The sequence below is a fragment of the Mirounga angustirostris genome, unplaced genomic scaffold, assembly GCF_029215605.1.
Source record: "Mirounga angustirostris isolate CCGP_5_RB_7025 unplaced genomic scaffold, mMirAng1.0.hap1 SCAF_12, whole genome shotgun sequence".
Taxonomy (NCBI): Eukaryota; Metazoa; Chordata; class Mammalia; order Carnivora; family Phocidae; genus Mirounga; species Mirounga angustirostris.
This window is the reverse complement of record NW_026991720.1, coordinates 5,382,036-5,401,303: the sequence shown is the minus strand read 5'-3', so window position 1 is coordinate 5,401,303 and position 19,268 is coordinate 5,382,036. Positions and strand designations below refer to the sequence as shown.

The 19,268-nt window shown below is 40.9% G+C and overlaps 1 protein-coding gene across 1 annotated transcript in view; it reads left to right on the top strand.

Moving 5' to 3' along the window:
* GALNTL5 (polypeptide N-acetylgalactosaminyltransferase like 5) overlaps positions 1 to 19,268 on the top strand; it is a 44,200-nt gene that overhangs the window by 22,578 nt on the left and 2,354 nt on the right. Inside the window, 3 exon segments of the mRNA XM_045864015.3 lie at positions 4,179 to 4,428; positions 8,086 to 8,203; positions 17,281 to 17,430. Coding sequence (XP_045719971.1) covers positions 4,179 to 4,428; positions 8,086 to 8,203; positions 17,281 to 17,430 — 518 coding nt within the window.

Here is a 19,268-nt window from a genome sequence, read left to right as displayed (position 1 = left end):
ACTCACCTGTTCAATGAATAATGAAGAAATTTCGAAGCTTAAACCTGAGGGAAAGGACAGAGCTGACTCCCAAAACAGTAAACCTATTGTGAACAAAAAAATGATAAAACTAAGTAACAGTAGACTAGGGGAATTCGTACGACTTCCATAGAAAAAAAATTAATATCCTCAGTATGTAAAATGTATCTACAAAGCCGTTAAAAAAAGAAAAAAAAAAAAACCCAGGGCTCCAACACCTAAATGCGCAAAGGATATAAACATTTCCTTTACTAATGGCTAATCACCTGAAAAATGTTCAACCTCACTAATGATAATTTTAAAAAGATGGGTTTTTTTAATTGAGCTGCAATTGACATAAAACATTGTATTCATGTCAGGTGTACGACATAATGATGTGACACATGTATGTATTGTGGAGTGATCACAACAAACCTAGTTAACATTCATTACCTCACATATTTTCTTGTGATGTGAGAACTTTTAAGATTTATTCTCTTAGCAATTTTCAAAAATACAATGCAGTATTGTTGACTATAGTCCCCATGCTGTACATTACATCCCCGGACTTATTTATCTTATAACAAGAAATCTGAACCTGTTGACCACCTTCACCTATCTCAGCCACTCTCTCCTTCTGGCAACCACCAATCTGTTCTCTAATCTAAGAGTTCAGGGTCTTTTTAGATTCCACATGTCAGTAAGATCATACAGTATTTGTCTTTCTCTGACTTATTTCACTTAGCATAATGCCCTCAAGGTCCATCCATGTTACAAATGGCAGGATTTCCTTCTTTTTAGAGCTGATATGATAATAATATCCCGTTGTGTACATACTACAAACTTCTTTATCCCTTCATCTGTTGATGGACACTTAGGGTTGTTTCTATGTCTTGGCTTTTGTAAATAATGCTGCAATGAACATGGGAGGACAGATAACTCTTCAAGATAGTGATTTCATTTCCTTCTGATGTATACCCAGAAGTGCAATTGCTAGATTATATGGTAGTTCTATTTTATAATTTTTTGAGGAAACTCCATACTATTTTCTGTAGTGGTTGCACCAATTTACATCCCCACCAACAGTACACAAGGATTCTCTTTTCTCCATATCCTTGCCAACATTTCTTATTTCTTGTCCTTTTAATAATAGACATTCTAACAGGTGTGAAGTAATATTGTGGTTTTGATTTGCGTTTCCCTGATGATGAGTGATGTTGAGCACCTCTTCATGTATCCCCCTAGTTGGGGGGGAGGGGACAGTCAGGCAGTCATGGAAGTTTGGGTTCTAACATGGGACTGGAAATCCTAATTGCTGAACGGAGAGAGTGTTTCCAACTTCAAGTAACTGTGAGACCTTCAGTTAACCAAAGAGTAACCTGCTCTGGACCTGCTCTGGTTTGTAACCAAGGGCAGGGAAAGGACCAGTCCTCCCTGGGGATTGAAAGGAACAAAATAAAGTGGCTCTTCCGAAGAGTCCTGCTTATTCAAGAACTCGGTAGAATAAACATGAACACGTAGATGCCATTTTGGATGGGTAGATAAGAAACCAGTGAGCTGAGCTGAGGGATCAAGTTTCTATCACTTTTAATGATTTAAAATACCATGTGAATTGCACATAAGAATAATTGCACTTTGGTTAAGATGTAGAGGATGTACTCTTTCTTTCCTAAGGATGTTAGTGGGGTTTTCTTTGAGATATAATTCACATGTAATTCACCCATTAACGTATGCAATACAGTGTTTTTTAGTATATTCCTGGGGTTATGCAACCATCACCATAACAGTTTTAGAAAAAATTTTTTCCTACTCCAAAGAAACTCCATACACATTAGCAGTCACTTGCCATCGCCTCTCATCCCATTCCCTCCACAGCCACTAATCTACCTTCTATACATACAGATTTTTACCTATTCTAGGCATTTCATTTAATGGAATTATATAATATGTGGTCTCTTGTAACTGGTTCCTTTCATTTCCCATGATGTTTTCAAGGTTCGTCCATGTTGTAGCATGGGTCAGTATTTCATTCCTTTTTATTGCCAAATAATATTCCCATTATGTGGATATATCCCATTTTGTTTATCCATTCATCCATTGATGGGCATTTGAGTTATGACTCTTACTCTTAGGAAGAATGTTGCTATGAGCACTCATGTACAAGACTTTGTATAAACCTAAGTTTTCTTTCTCTTGGGTATTTGTGTACCTTGGTGTGGAATTGTTGGGCTATATGACAGCTGTATGTGTAACTTTTGAGCAACTGCCACATAATTTTCAGAAGAGACCGCAACATTTTACGTTGCTATCAGCAATGGACAAGGGTTCGAATTCCTCCACAATCTCATCAACACTTGTGATTGTCTGCCTTTCTGATTACAGCCATCCTAGTGGATATGAAGTATTATCTCAGTGTGATTTTGGTTAGCTTTTTCTAACGATTAAAGATGTTGAGCACTTTTCATATGCTTATCAGCCATTTGTATATCTTTGGAGAAATGTCTGTTCAAATCCTTTGCCCATTTTTTTTTAAGTAGGCTCTACACCTAGCATGGAGCCCAACATGGGGCTTGAACTCACAACCCTGAGATCAAGAATTGAGCCAAGATCAAGACTTGAGCCAAGATCAAGAGTAGGATGCTTAACTGACTGAGCCACCCAGGTGTCCCTCCTTTGCCCATTTTTTAAATTAAGTTGTCTTTTTTTTATTATTGAGTTGTAAGAGTTCCTTATATGTTCTGGATCCAAGTCCTTTATCAGATGTGTGATTTTCAAATAATTTCTCCCATTTCGTGGATTTTTTTTCAACTTTATGGTGTCAGTTTAAGCACAAAAGTTTTTAATTTTGATAAAGTCCTATATATTTTTTCTTTTGTCACTTGTATTTTTGGTGTCATATCTAAGAAATCATCTAACCTGAGGTCAGAAATGGGTGCCTCTGTTTTCTTCTAAGAGTTTTATAGTTTTACCTCTGACCTTTTTAGGTCTGTGAGTCATTTGACTTAGTTTTTATGTTTGCCGTGAGGGAATCCAAATTCATTCTTTTTCTTCTTCTTCTTTTTTTTTTCTTAAGTAGGCTCCGTGCCCAGTGTGGAGCCCAGCACAGGGCTTGAACTCATGACCCTGAGATAAGGACCTGAGCTGAAATCAAGAGTCAGACGCTTAACCCACTGAGCCACCCAGGTGCCCCTCTTTTTCATGTGGATACCCAGCTGTGTTGGGACCATTCATTGAAGAGACTATGCTTTCCCCCATTGAATTGGCTGGGCACCCTTGTCAAAAATCAACTAACCACAGATGTTTGGTTTATTTCTATGCTCTCAAGTCTGTCCCTTTGGTCTCTTTGTTATCCCTGTGCCAGTATCTAACTGTTTTATTATTATAGCTTTGTAGTAAGTTTTGAAATCCAGAAGTCCTTCAATTTTTTTCTTTTTCAAGATCTTTTTAGCTAATGTGGGTTCCTTGCCTTTCCATATGAATTTTAGGGTCAGTTTCTGCAAAAGAACCAGGTGTGATTTTGATAAGAATTATACGGAATCTAGAGATCAATTTGGACAGTATTACCACTTCAACAATATTAAGTCTTCTGGTCAACCATGGAATGTTTCTCATACCTTCCTATGATTTTATCCAAACTCTGCACCTAAATTTTGGGGTCCCTTCCAATTTGAGCCCATTAGGGTACTTTCACAACATGCATTCTTCATTTTGGCCATGCCAATTTTCCCCATGTTCTCTAAGCAGATGCTCATTAAAGCTTGAACTCAAGAGCAAAAATAATTATGCATTTTTGTATCCCAAGCGCCAAAAAATACACAAGTTATCCTTGCATTAAACATTGGCTAAATTGAGTCAATCAATCAAGGCCACACTAAAGTAATATTTTTTTTAATTAAAGCCCAATTCAGTTCCACCTGCTTCTTTAGAATCTTACCCAAACCACTCTCTAACCCACAGTTCACCAGCTTCTTCTGAACATCTATGGCACATCATGGTACATGATGTAGTACAGAATAAAGCATATGTTTCTAGTCCCCACCCACCCCCAGTGAATCTGGAAGCACTGTAAAAGCCAAACACATAATAAATGCTTAACAAATACTCCTTGCACTGAACTTTGATTTGGGTTGTCAGCTGTCTTATCCATGTGTGCTAACACTAGCCTATTCTTGCCTCCCCAGGGGATGTTCTGGTGTTCCTGGATAGCCACTGTGAGGTGAATCATGTGTGGCTACAGCCCTTGCTGCACGCCATTGCCAAGGACCCCAAAATGGTGGTGTGTCCTCTGATAGATCCCATTGACTATGAGACCCTAGAATACCGGCCCTCTCCGGTCATAAGGGGTGCTTTCAACTGGCATCTAGAATTTAAATGGGATAATGTTTTCTCTTATGAGATGGATGGACCAGAAGGACCCACTAGACCCATCCGGTAGGAGATTTCTTCAGGTTATGGGAATATGTATTGGGACCTGGGGAGAAAAAGATGTTAGAGATGATTCTTTGCATTTCTTGGGCTTAATGAAGAAAAATATTTTGTTATTTATCCTGTTTCTAAAAGTCTATGATTATAGGATTTGGTAGGTTTTTAATTTCTTTGATTGGAAATGAGCATCTCACCCCAGTTAAGAACACTGCCATGGATAGTGTCCCTCTGGTTTCAGGTGTCTGTCTTTAGAATGTGGGCTTGGTTCTCAGGAGCTAATTGCATGTGGTCAATGAATGAAATGCTAGCACTATGGATAGCCCAGAAAAAGTAGATGTCTTTGCTAAAGTCATATATAAAACATTTATCTAAGTGCTTTCCTCTATAACTTTATAGAGATGAATACGATTTTCCTGGATTATGAGTCTTGGAAAATATATTTCTAAAGGAGAACAATTTGATGTGACTTTTAACTGCATCTATGAGGCTAATTTCTGAAGAGACTTCCTCCAGGTCACTCCCCACATTTACTGATAACCGATGCCTGGCTCCTCCTCTTCCTCTACTACTAAGCTCTTTGTTTTACAAATCACACGAGTAAATCTTCTAACACTGCAGCCTAGCAAGTCCTTGATCTCCGTCTCTATTTTAATTTAACTAGAGCTCTGTGACCTTGTGCAAATTACTTAACCTCTCTGCACCTTATTTTCTTGTATGTGAAGTCTGGAGGTTAATGATACTTCACAGGGTTGTTAGGAAAATGACTTAGTATATCAAAGCTTAGAACAATATCTGTCCATGATGAGTACTATATCAGTGTTTATCATTGTTTGCTATTATTATTCCTGTAGCCATATCCTGGGCCTTTCATCTTCTAAATTACCAGATATCTGTTTCTTTGGCCACAGCCTAAGATGTTCCTAATTTTTTCCTGCTATGCTCCACCCACACCTACCCCTGGACATCATCGGGATCTCCAGTTCTCTGATTTCTGTTTTTACCCCTCATGGTTTCTTTCTTCTTCTCTCTCTTTTTTTAAGATTTTATTTGAGAGAGAGAGCGAGAGAGCACAAGCAGGGGGAGCGACAGAGGGAGAGGAAATAAAGACTAAGAATCAGGAAGAATAACTGGGAAATTATTTAGTACTTTATGCTGGAACCATAACGGGATACTATGTAGCCGTGAAGCATGACTACACCTGCAGGCTTCCGCAGCCTACTCTAACCCAGTGATTAACCAGCTCCAGGGGACTCAGCCTTTGTGATGACTCTGACATGACATCTGTCCATCTCTCTGCCTGTCCCTGTGGTCCAGGCCCACACTGTTCCAGGCTTAGACTCTATGCTGTAAGGGACAGTCTGGCCTGCAGGCTCCTTTCCCTCATGCCAATCTCTCTGTTGTTATAGTAACTTTCTTAAAACCCTACTTTGCACATGTCACCAAATGTCTTTCCTTTGCTTTTAGGATACTAGATCCCTTCGTGCACCTTCCACTGTGTGTAACTCTGATCTTTGCTTTGTTCCAGCATCATTTGTTAGCTGTTTAGGACTCTGTGTACAGCTGTATAGGTTGTGTACTGCACATCTCCACGAGGCATTGTTCATACAGATCATAGGTGATTGGCATCCCTGGAGTTGTGCAATAAGGCAGCCCTCTGCTGGGCCGGTTATCTCTCTCAGCTTCACTGTCGTCATCTATAAAATGACGATGATAATAAAATGCATACCTCTCTGGATTATCGAGGACATTAAATAAGCCAGTGCTTGTAAAGAACGTAGCCTAAGGTCTGACACAGGGGAAGTGATCAATATAAATGGTTGCTCTTGTTACTGTTATAGACTTCAGAATGAAAAAGAATAAAGATAACACTTCATTTAAGTAAAATTTAATATGTAAAAATCTTGATTTACTCAAAAATAAAAAAATAAAGCATCAATCTTTGGAGTTCATCTCAAAATGAACTTATTTAATTTAAAATAAAGTTACTTTTAGTAAGAAGTAGTTGCAGTATTCCATTTACAAAAAAAATTGACATAATTTTATAATATTTCCATATGTCACATATCAGACATGCTTTAGGCTCTAAAAATTTCAATAGGGAAACCATTCCTGATACTTGCTGAGTAGTAACATTTTTGGAACTCCAAGACACTGTTAGTATAGATGTAGTCACACATGCTTTTGAAAACAATTTGACAATCTTATAAATGTTATTCTTTAATGCAGTAATTCCACTTCTTGAAATATTTCCCTGAGGAGTTAATGAGAAGTAAGTACAAAGACATCTATTGCAGTGGCATTTATATTGGTTAAAAATAAAAACAACATAAATGAACATTTATGTTCAATAGTGAAATGGTTAAAAACTATATTCATATTTTGTAGAATATTGTATAAAGTTTTTTGAAAGCTAATTACTATAAAAGGCAAATTCTCACAATATGCTAATTAAAAAATCAAGCCATAAAAGAACTTAGCATGATACCAATTACTTATAGACTATATATTATACATGTGATCTGTGTTATAACCTACAGTTCACCTTGAACAACATGGGAGGTAGGCACGCTGACCACCCTGTGCAGTCAAAACTCTGAATGTAGCTTTTGACTCCCCAAAAACTTAACTGCTAAGAGCCCACTGTTGACTGAAAGCCTTACTGATAACATAAACAGTTGATTACCCCCCAGCATCCCCACCTCAGTGCATGGCAACTCCACCTTCCAGGTACCCAGGCCAAAATGTTGGGGTCAGCCTTCACCCTTCTCTTCCCTCCTATACCCACATCCCACTCATAAGCAAATCTGCTGGTTCCAGCTTCAAACTACATCAGGAGTTGGACTGCATCTCATTTGCCCTCATTGCTGGACCCTTATCCACCATCCTATCCTCTTCCTCCGGGACCACTGCTGCGACTGGTATCCCTGTTTCCACCCTTTTGCCCCGACAAGAGCTGGGACCTTGGCCTGTTGACTCACTAATGTATCTCTAACACATCGTAGGTGTTTAATACATACTTTTAAAAAAATGAAAGAGTAGATGAACATGTGATCATTTGCGAACTACTTACTTTAGTGTTATCGGGCCCTGCTATTGGTGGACAAAAAAAAAAAAGATGCTTTGTAACATTATGTTTTTCCCAAAAGTAAATATTATAATTCACTTAATGTGTTTAGAAAGGGAGATTTGTAAACTCTAATACCCAAGTCAATATTTGTCCACAGGGGTAACTCACATTCTAAAGATAATGTTCCCTTTCAAGGAAAAGACAACATTTAGAAGATACCATTATACAATTCGGTGAGAGCTAAGTGAAAGTTACTGAGGGGGCGCCTGGGTGGTGTAGTTGGTTAAATGTGGGCTCTTCATTCCATGAGGAGTCTGCTTGAGTTTCTCCCTCCCCCTCCTTTTGCCCCTCCCCACCCCCGCGTGCTCTCTCTCTCTCTCTAAAATAAATAAATAAATCTTAAAAAAGAAAAGTTACTGTGTACTGTTAGGTAGTTATGGTTTCAATTTGCTAATTTTACATATCTAAATATAAACAATTTTGGTATCAGTATTGCTAGTTTCTAGTTTTTATGTTATTGCTAATATTCAATATAATTTTGGCAAAAAATCCAGAATGACCGAATCTGTAATTTAATATTTATGTGTCCTTTTTAGGTCACCTGCAATGGCTGGAGGAATTTTTGCTATAAATAGGCATTATTTTAATGAGATTGGACAGTATGACAAGGACATGGAACTCTGGGGAACAGAAAATTTGGAACTTTCACTAAGGGTAATTCATACTTGGCTTTTTAAATAGTTACCTTTGTACCAAGAGAGCGAACGCTGACTTCAAACTTTGGCTCGGTTTTCCTGCCTGTGCATCTGGTACCGTTCCCATATCACGTGAAATAAATGATCTATGGGACTCCTCGCAAGATGTGACAATAATTAGTAAAAAACCAGCTTTTATTACTGTATATTTTATTTCTTTTCTTTTTTTTAAGATTTTTTTATTTATTTGACAGAGAGAGACAAAGCGAGAGAGGGAACACAAGCAGGGGGAGTGGGAGGGAGAGAAGCAGGCTTCCCGCCGAGCAGGGAGCCCGATGCAGGGCTCGATCCCAGGACCCGGGACCATGACCTTAGCCGAAGGCAGACACTTAACGACTGAGCCACCCAGGCACCCCTGTTTTATTATTTCTAATGTATGGCATATTGAACTAATGTAATGTTTTTATTTATTTGTGAAAGCTCTTCTTAATTATACTGATTGTCTTGGTGGTTGTGGTATGGTGGAAATAACAGGATGAGGCAGTGGGGGACTTGGGTACACTAACTCTACAGGCTATGTCAGGCCTCAGTTCCCCGTCTGCAAATTGAGAAGACTCGGTAGGGGGTGTCTAGGTTGTCTCTCAACTCTTCAATCCCGGGGTACCTGCTACAACGTGGGTGGAACTTTGAAAACATGGTGAGTGAAAGAAGCCAGACACCAAAGGCCACATATTTATATGAATGAGTCTACTCCTAGGAAATGTGCAGACTAAACAAATCCATAGAAACAGAAGGTAGATTAGCGGTTGCCAGGGGTTTGAGGAAGAAGAATGAATGCTGATGGGTCCCAGGGCTCTTTTGGGGGGTGGTGAGAATGTTCCAGAATGAGATAGAGGTGTTGGTTGGACAACCTCGTGAAAATACCCAGAGTCACTGAATTGTATACTGTGAAAGGGTGAATTTCTTGTAGAATGTGAATTACATCTCAAATCTAAAAGTAGATTTGACTTTTAAATATTCCCGTGATATTAGATCACTAGACATTAGGCATCAGAATGGGTCCTAGCTCTGTCACTAACTTGCTGGGTCAGCCATTAGTTTTTCTAATTCCCTATTTCCTCACCTGGTAAATAGGAATAAATATAAATGCCATTCTCAGAATTTTGTGAAGATTTTTGTGTTTTTGTGGTTTTTTAAAATTTTATTTAAATTCCAGGATAGTTAACACAGTGTTATATTGGTTTCAGATATGCAATATAGGGATTCAGCAATTCCATGCATCACCTGGTGCTCATCAGAACAAGTGCACTCCTTAATCCCTATCACCTGTTTCCCCCATCCCCCACTCTCTCTCAGTGACCCATGGTCACTGCAATATTTGACAAATGTAGACCAGTTTTTTCCAGGCATTTTCTTGGAGTTTAGAACAACGACCCCGGTTCCTCTTCCATAGCTCTGTTCTCGGTGTCCGCAGGAGTTTCTTCTGTGCATCCCAGAAGCATGCGTATTCCCGAGACTGGTGTTCTTGTCCGCTGTCCCTTCTTGGCCCATGTGCTCCTCAGGGCTCAGGGCTGACTTCAGCTGTTTTGTACCCACGAAGCCACAGTGGTTGTTAATATGGTGCAATATTTCCTTACCTGGTGGGGAAGAACTTTGACCCTGAGCCAACTGAATACTGCCCACAGGCAGCCCACCAACCTCATGGATCCATGAGCTTTCCATGACCAGCAACTAAAGGGACAGCGCCGGGCAGGGCAGGGGCACGCGACCCGTTGTCGCGCCTCTGTTTTGAGCGGCCTGGGTCTGTGTCATCCCTTGCTAATATTTTTCAGGGCACACCTGCATCAACTCCCATGATTCTCACTAACACCTGTGTGGTGACAGTACCCAGGCCTACGTTTGTTAAGGTTAGGACTCTCTCAAGAGTTCTAATTAGGTCCAGTGTAGCCTTTATGCAGGAGCACCTGCTATGTTGGGCTATGCCGCACGCTGGGCATTTGTGAGAAGGCACAGCCCTCATCCTTCCGTTCACTCACTCAGCAATACTGAGAACCTGTTGCGTGCAAAGTGCTCTGTTAGTACCAAATACAGCGGCACACAGAGCAAATGTGGCTCCTGCTGGCCTGAAGCGCCGTGCACTGAAGTGGAGAGAGGTGATGAGTTACTTGTTTTTGCTAAATGCAATGAAGGAGAAATACAGAGCACTACGAGATCAGATAAAAGGGGACTCTAGCCTTGTGCTGGGGCAGGTGTGTGTCTTAGATGGCTTCCCTGCAGAAATGGCATTTTTAAGTTATGGGGTAAATGATAAAGATGTATTTCATTTATCTGACAAGGTCTTATGTATGTGACATGCACTGCTCTGGAATCTAACAGATATTAACTTATTTAATCTTCCTGATAAGTCTGTGACCTAGGTGCATGATCTCCTACTTACAGTGGAGAAGCTGGGGCACAAAGTGGTGGAATAACTTGCCTCGATTCACGGAACCTGAGGGTATATTCTCCAAACCTATTGTGTCCTGCTTTGTACTATCTACTCAGCTTGAGGTCTGGAGACCTCGCCAGCTCCGTTCTATTCTCCCTAAGTCATTTCTCTCTGGAAGCCTCCAAAGCTCTGAATTTGTTTTAGTTGTCCTGTTACGGTCACTCTGGAAAGTGGGGATGGGCTGGGTGCCCACGGAGCTGCAGCTTCACCCCCAGCCTCAGGATGGTTTTCCTAACTGGGCTGCAGATCCACACTTCGGTGTCCTGGTGGAGTGGAGGCTGGCCTCCAGCAGTCCCCGACAGCCTGCATGGCCTGCTGCTCCATCCTGGTGGCCCCAGATACGGGCAAGGTGCACTGCTCCAGACCCAGAGCCCTGCCATATACTCTGAGGATCACCGGCCTCACGTGGGACGGGGTGACACCAACATCTAATGTTGAAGCCAGCTTAGATTCAGCCCAAGGTGGCCAAACCTCTTTGGATGCTGTGATTTGAAAGCAAACCATGCACTCACAATAGAGGTATGGTAGACCAAATTATTAGAGTCTACATAAGGGGGGATTGAGCATGCTCCTCAGCAGCCCCCTGCTCTCTGACCACAGCTCGCCACGGGTTACTTCCATGTCCTCAGAAATTCCACCTCTCGTGGGTTGCCCCAAGGCCCTCTTTCTCTTCTCCCTCTACCCTCTCAGTAATCTTATCCACACCACACTTCAATGACTACATGCCAATGACCCAGTTCTAGCTCCTTCCCAAGTCCTTCTGTGCCATCAGCTTGTGCATCTAATTGCCTACAGGTTACTCTCCTGTAGGATGAATATCCCATGGGTATCCTCAACCCAACATTTCAAAAACAGAGCTCTTTCTACCCCCTTGAACCCATTCCTCCTCTCGTGTTCCTTTCCTCTTTGGATGGATGATATGCTGCCCTCCACCTGCCTGCAACCATCCATCCCCCTTTCCCCCAGAGGACCTTCTTGGTCTCCACTCTCCCTTTCATGCCCCACTTCCGCCCACCATGTACGGTTAGATCTAGGTCTAAGTCATCACTCACCTCTGTCCGCTTTGCTCTTTCCCACTACCACAGTCCATAGTTACAGCTTTGGTGTAATCTCTTCAGGAAGGCTTTCTTGACCTTATCCTCACTCCCCCTGCATGCCCACGCACATGCGCGCGTGCACACGCACACACACACACACACACATCCAAGTCTGGGGTCTCTTCTCCTTTGTGTGCTCACACATCACAGCGTGTACTTTACCCATTACAGCACCTGTTCTGCCGTACCCTAGTTGTCACTTGTCTGTGTGTTCAGGGCAGGCTCTGTGGGCATATAACCTGTGTGGTTGCAGGGGGCCACGTTTGGAGGGACCCCTCACTTAGTGGAATACTCCTGAAACTCATTATAATTTTTGAATCAGAGACTCCATTTTTATTTTGTGCTGGGCCCCATCGATCTGTGTACTCACCAGACCGTGAGTCCTGTTGGGGCAGGGACACGATCTGACTTGCTCACAACTGTGTCCCTCAGCACCTGGTATGTTGACCACGTAAAAAGTGGTTGGGAAATATTTGTAAGTGGTTGAACTACTCAGAGTCTAAGAAGCCTCATGTCTAAATGATCAGAATAATCATGTGCATCCACTGAGGCAATGCGCATCAGGCATTTAAAATAGGGTCTGCCACCTAATGTGCCCTCAGCCAATGTCAGTTCCTTTCTTTCTATGTGACAGCTGTCTCAGAGTTCTCATTCTAAATGGGAGCTGGCTAGCAGCCTCTCCTGACTTTCTGCTGAGATGTTTATGGAGACTGGAGAAAGTGGGATCCCACTAGAAAAGAAATCTGATGGACTGCCTGAATCTGGAAGGCAGCCCCATAACTGTGAGGCCAATGGGACAGCCTGAGAAAATCCGACTCTGGCTTGGTCACATGAGGTGCCCCTACGTCACCTCACAAAAACAAATACAGATTACAGAAATAAGAAAATACTTAGTAATGCCCTGATTTCTCCCTGCAGACTCAGAGAATAGGCAGCCTTCCAACCCATATATGTCAGTGGAGCAGGGCCAGTGAGGCTGGACCATGATGTAAGGAGAGAAGAATAAGGAAGGCCGGAGAGGGGGCAAGGGCAGGACGCCACAGGACCTTGTAAGGACTTAGATTGTATCTTATGCACGGTGGAATGCTGCAGGTAGGTTTTAAGTAGACAGTGATGGAGATGAACAAAGTGGAGGATAAGCAGGGAGAGCAGGAGCTTCTTGTGATGATCTGGACAAAGGGTGACCTTGGATGGAACTAGAGTGGTGGTAATGGAGGAGGAAAGACTAAACAGATTCCAGGCATATCTTATGAGTGGAGTGGTTGGAACTTAGAGACCAAGCAGGTAAGATGGATGTTAAGAGAAAGTGGTGTCCCAGACGAGCCATTATCAGTCGGCTAATGCCGTGACAATGCTATGTTACAAACCAGCTCAACACTGAATCACTTAGACCAATAAGCGTTAGGTTGTTTCTTTCATATGTTCATGGGCTGGCCAGGATGACTCTGCCTCTGAATTTAGATGGTCTGGGCTTGGCTCTAGTCTTTGACTTTTGTTCAGGTCTGTTCATCATTCTAAGTATTAAAATTTTACTAGTGTTCTACTAGTATTACTATTCTACTAGTATTTGTAGTACTGGTATACGAGTGGTAACTAGTATCAACTCAGCATATTCTTCTCATTTGGTTGGGCAAAGATGCAAAAGTCAAGCCAAACCACACAGCATAGTTAAAGCCTCAGCATGCATCATGCCTGCTCCTGTTCTGTTGGCCAAAGCAACAGAGGGACAAGCCCAAAGTCAGGATGTCAGAGAAATAAAGGTGAGGGATGGGGGAGTGAGCTAATATTTGTGGAACAATATTTCCATCTATCACACCAAGTTTCTGGAATAAACAACCAAGTGGATGGAGGTCTGTTTTACTTAGTGAGTAAAACTGCAGTTAAGAGAAAAATGTCCCCTCGTGTATCAGTTAGCTTTTGCTGTATAACAAACTATCCCAAAACACAGTGGCTTAAAAGAGCAAACAATTGTTATTTCTCATAATTCACTGTGTTGCTAGAGTGGCTTTTCTGGTCATAGACAGGATGGCTATTTATACTGTTGTTGCCTCTACATCTGTGTTCATCCGGAGGCTCAGCTGGTGCCGGCAAGTTTAGGATGACATCATTTGCATGTCTAGACATGGTGATAGCTGGGCAGTGGAGATGACTGGTCATTTGTCTCTTCTATCAGTCAGGCTAGCTCAGGCTCATTTCCAGTGAAATGGTCACAAGGTTCCCAAGAGTAGCAAGAGAAGGCAAGTGCCATGCAGCAAACACTTTGCAAGCATCTGTTTGTGTCACATTTGTTAAGGTCGCATTGGCCGAAGCAAATCATGAGGCCAAGGCCAGATTTAAGAGATGGAGAAATAAGCTTTACCTCTTGATGGAATGAGGTACAATGTTACATCGCACAGAAGTGTGCATATAGGAATGAAGAGGATCTGTGGCCATTCTTGCAACCTACCACGCTTGACTACTGCAGAGATACACGCTTATTTACAAACACCATCTCTAAGCATTTTATAAGTATCAAATTATCTAATGCTCATAACAATCCCATGAGGTGAGTACTGTTATGCTCACTTTACAGGTGAGGAAACTGAGGCACAAATAGGTTGAATAGCTGCAGTAACTTGCCTTAGTTCATATAGCCGTTGGAGGACTCGAACCATACTGCACAGCCCCAGAGTCTGTGCTCTTATCCACTGCGTTAGCCTAACTCTCAGTGGGGTACTGGTGTTATTACTACTACTACTATTAATAATAATAACAGTAGAATCAAGGAGCTGGATGGACAACTTCCAGCAAAATATCTGAGGAAGCAAGATGACCATCATCTCCATGGACAGTGAACCCAGCAAAATGTATGTTCAGATGGATCATGTCCCTCTTGAGAATGAATCAAGAGTAAAAGAACAAACACATGAGCCCTATGAAGATTAGGCTAAATTGCTTTAGCTTCCTTCAATTTGATATATTTTTTAAAGATTTCTTTCTTTCTTTCTTCCAGAAGCAGGGAGGGAGGGCCAGAGGGAGAGAGAGAATTCCAAGCAGACTCCACGGACTCAATTCCATGACCCTGGGATCATGACCTGAGCTGAAACCAAAAGTCGGACGTGCTCAACTGACTGCGCCACCCAGGCACCCCATGATTTTTGAGAAAGTTTTTTTTTTAAGATTATTTATTTATTTATTTATTTGACAGAGGGAACACAAGCAGGGGGAGTGTCGGGAGAAGCAGGCTTCCCGCTGAGCAGGGAGCCCGATGTGGGGCTCGATCCCAGGACCCTGGTATCATGACCTGAGCCGAAGGCAGACACTTAATGACTGAGCCACCCAGGCGCCCCAAGAAAGTTTTTTGATAAAATTTTTACTCTTGTACCTCTTTCATCACTTTGATTACTTTTGTTTTCTATTCTGTATGCCAGATTTCTTTTCTAGTCAAGAAACATTTCAAACATATAATAAACAGTGATTTTCTCCAGTCTAATTATTAAACAGATATTAATGATCTTCCAAATTTCCTTAAGTTCTCACTTTAAAAAAAGAGAATAAAACATTATAGATAGCTAGTACCAGTTAGCTTTTGCTATATAACAAAGCACCCCCAAACAGTAGCTTAAATGAACAACTATGTAGTTCTCAATTTCAGATGAAAATGAGATCCAGGGGTGCCTGGGTGTCTTCGTTGGTTAAGCGTCTGCCTTTGGCTCATGTCATGATCTCAGAGTCCTGGGATCGAGCCCCGCATCGGGCTCCCTGCTCGGCGGGGAGTCTGCTTCTCCCTCTGCCTCTGCTCCTCTCCCCACCCCCCCCACTTGTGTACTCTCTCTCTCTCAAATAAATAAATAAAATCTTAAAAAAAAAAAAAAGAAAGAAAGAAAGTGAGATCCAGAGAGGATGTGTCTGATCATAAGCATGTGGCTGATCTGATAAAAAACCTAATGCTTTGGAATTCTGATCTAACGGTTTTTCTAAGGGAAAAGGAATTCCGTAGATATTTTTCTAGACATTCTGAGGGGCTTTTTCTGGTTATTTCTAAAGAAATCTAGAGGTTAGTTGCATGGGTCATTAGGTCTCATGTTATGTCAGAAGATGCATTTTCTTAAACATCATCCCTTCTGACTACCTGGGGGATATACTTCACCCTAAGTATTGTTCTTACAAACAATGTGAGTATTGTGTTCAGTGAAAGCCTTGTTTCCTATTACTGTTTCCTAAATGATTAGGTGGATTTTATAAGAAATTGTCTATAAAACTGGGCTATATGGTCTTGGCCAGTCTGAACAGTGATTTTCATTGTGGCGAGCATCAGAATCACCTGAGGAGCGGATTAAAATACAGATTTCTGGGCCCAGACTCACAGTCCCTGGTGCAGTAGGTCTGGGTGGGCCTAAGGCTTTTGCATTTTGAAGTTTCTGAGTGGTATGATGCTGCTAGTTTGGGGACAATGCAAGAATCACAGAATTAGAGTAAACAAAAAAGTCATGGCAAGTATACTGTGAGATATGTAAGTGTATGCACAAGACTTATCCTATAAGCACATTGTGTTATTATTTGTAATACTAAAAATTGGAAACTACCAAAATATCTGAATAATACAAAACTTGTAAAATAACTTCACACACCATTAAATGAAAAAAACCCACAAGTTATCCCAATGTTGTGTACATATGTGTGTATAAACACGGACCTGGATTAATATTGACTAACAGACTATCAGGACAAGAAGTGATTTTTAATTTCTTCTGTGTACTTTTCACATTTGTTGATTTTTCAATGGGCATATTTTGTGCAGTAAAAAAGCTGTTAAAAATAAGTGTTATAAAGTGTTTTAAGTACAAAAAAGAGGAATTATTGAATTTAGCCCTGATTAGTATTTCTCTTGTTCCCTGCTGACATCCAGCAATACTTAGTCACACTCAGAATATCGTTTGAGAATATTTGAAGACAAAATATCTTGCCATTTTTCATACACAGTCAGCATCAGAATTGGTCACATATGGGGCGCCTGGGTGTCTCAGTTGGTTAAGTGTCTGCCTTCGGTGTAGGTCATGATCCCAGGGTCCTGGGATCGAGCCCCGCATCAGGCTCCCTGCTCAGCTGGGAGCCTGCTTCTCCCTCTCTGCCTGCCACTCCCTTTGCTTGTGCACACGCTCTCTCTCACTCGCTCTCTCTGTCAAATAAATACATAAAATCTTTTAAAAAACAAACAAAAAAACCCCAAAGAACTGGTCACATATGAGGGAGACAGAATCACTTGGTATTTGGAGAGCTGGCTCTGAGGCCAAACTTCCTGAGTTTAAACCCTGCATTCTCTATCACTGGGCAAGTTTCTTAACCAACGTATGTACTAATTTCTTTATCTGTAAAGTGGGGATAATCACAGTACCTTCATTATAGGGTTGTTGTGAGGATTAAATGAACAACTTAAGAAATGTTAGCTATTCTTATGTTTGTAAAAAAAAAAAAATTCTGCAGTTGCCTTGTACTAGCAAACATACATTAATGTTTTCCGGTTTTGTCTAGATCTGGATGTGTGGAGGCCAACTCTTTATACTCCCCTGCTCTCGAGTGGGACACATCAATAAGCCGCACTTTCCAAATCAACCTGGGCTTGTAAAAGCCGTGACATATAACAATCTCAGATTGGTGCATGTTTGGCTGGATGAATACAAGGTAAAGGAAGTGTCTCTGATTTGGAAAGACAAGGAAGAATACAGAATGGGACTTGCTCTAAAAGAAACCTGCTACTATCTTTCTAGATAACAAGTTTTGGGGTTTTTTTCTCTGTTTTCCTTAAATTAGCCTTCAGCCACTCATCTACCTTCCCCAGACCCTATTCTTGATTGGTTTATTCTAACCTATTACACTGGAGCATTACTTTTTAATTTCTAGGGAAGCTCAAGTTTCTCAGAAGTAAATCAACCACCATAGGAAGTTTGTTTTGTTTTGTTTGTTTCGCCCAGATCTATTTTTCCCCCTAAGGATTGCCCCTCTGAAGCAAACACCTCTCCCTGCTTCCCTCCCCACAGGCAACTCTTTAGATTCTCTTCCTCTACTACCAAGTTCTCAAGGGATGCAGCTACTGTGACCTGGAGACCGCGCAAGAACCTCCACTATCTCTTTTCTACCGACAGTCAAAGATTTCTCTATCAAAGCCTTGCCCCTTCACCTGTGCACCTCCCTAAGGCTTCAGTCCCTAGCCAAGACCTAAAAGGGTGCACAGACAGAGAACACGTAGCTGTGGCCTCATTTGAAAGTTGTCCCTCCAGGATCCATGCACGAACCAATATGGTGGTAACCCCAACAAGACCTCATTTCAGATACATGGGGAGAAATATGTAAGAATCTCTCTATGATATTCTATGTTCTGGTCTCAATCTAATATTTCTTTATTATTTTAAATTATAAAAGTAATAACACTCTTTCTCTAGTAATCAGGGCAATGTGAATTAAAACCTCAATGAGATATTTCTACATAGCCACTTAGATTGGCCAAAATGTTTCAAGCCTGATAGGACCAAGTATGGGCAAACACAGGAATTTTCAGACACCGCATGTGGGAGTATTCATTATTACAAACTCACCTTGGAAGACAGTTTGGCAAAATCAAGTAAAGATCATGAATATCCCATGATCCAGCAATTCTATTCTGTGCATACACCCCAGAAAGGCATGCTTTTGTGCAGGAAGAACACGTGAACAAGAGTGTTTACAAACAGCATTGTTGGTGTTATCCAACACTAAATACAACCCAACTGTTCCTCAAAAGTAGAACGGATGAATGTGACGTATTTAATTGATATAATTCTATACAGCCATGAAAATGAACCAACCGTAGATAGACATACAACAGTACAGTACACCTTAAAGACATAATGGTGAACAAAAGCAGCCAAACACAATAGAGTATATACTGATTTATTCCATTTACTATTAAGTTAAAAATGGGTAAAATTAAGCCATGTAATTTATGGGTGCACAGTTAGATAAAGCTAAAAAGAAAAGCAAAGACATGAATACATAATCAAGATACCATTTAAAACCAAGGGAAAGCCTATGCTCAGGACGGGAAAGGCAGGGGACTTCGGGGATGCCATTTATGTTCTATTTCTTGACCTAGTCAATATGACGGGGATTGATTTTTCAGCAATTCATTAAGTTGCACATTTAATTTTATGTACTTTTTGTATGCTTATTATATTTCCCAATTTATAAAAGAAATTATTTTTTAAAAGGTAAAACATACTCTGTTTGAAAGTCATACAGTATTGAAAGAGTACTAAGTGAAAAGCAAACTTTCTCAGACCATAGTTCCACCCCTCAGAAGTAACATTAAATTAGCAATCACTAAATCACTAAATTTAGTAATCACTAAGACTAATAGTTTCTTGTTAACACACATTTAAAAACAAATATATATCTTTTTACATAACTAGATTCACACAATATTTTGTTCTGCAATTTTTCTACCTGTTAGCATATTTTATTTTAAAAATCTTATTTATTTATTT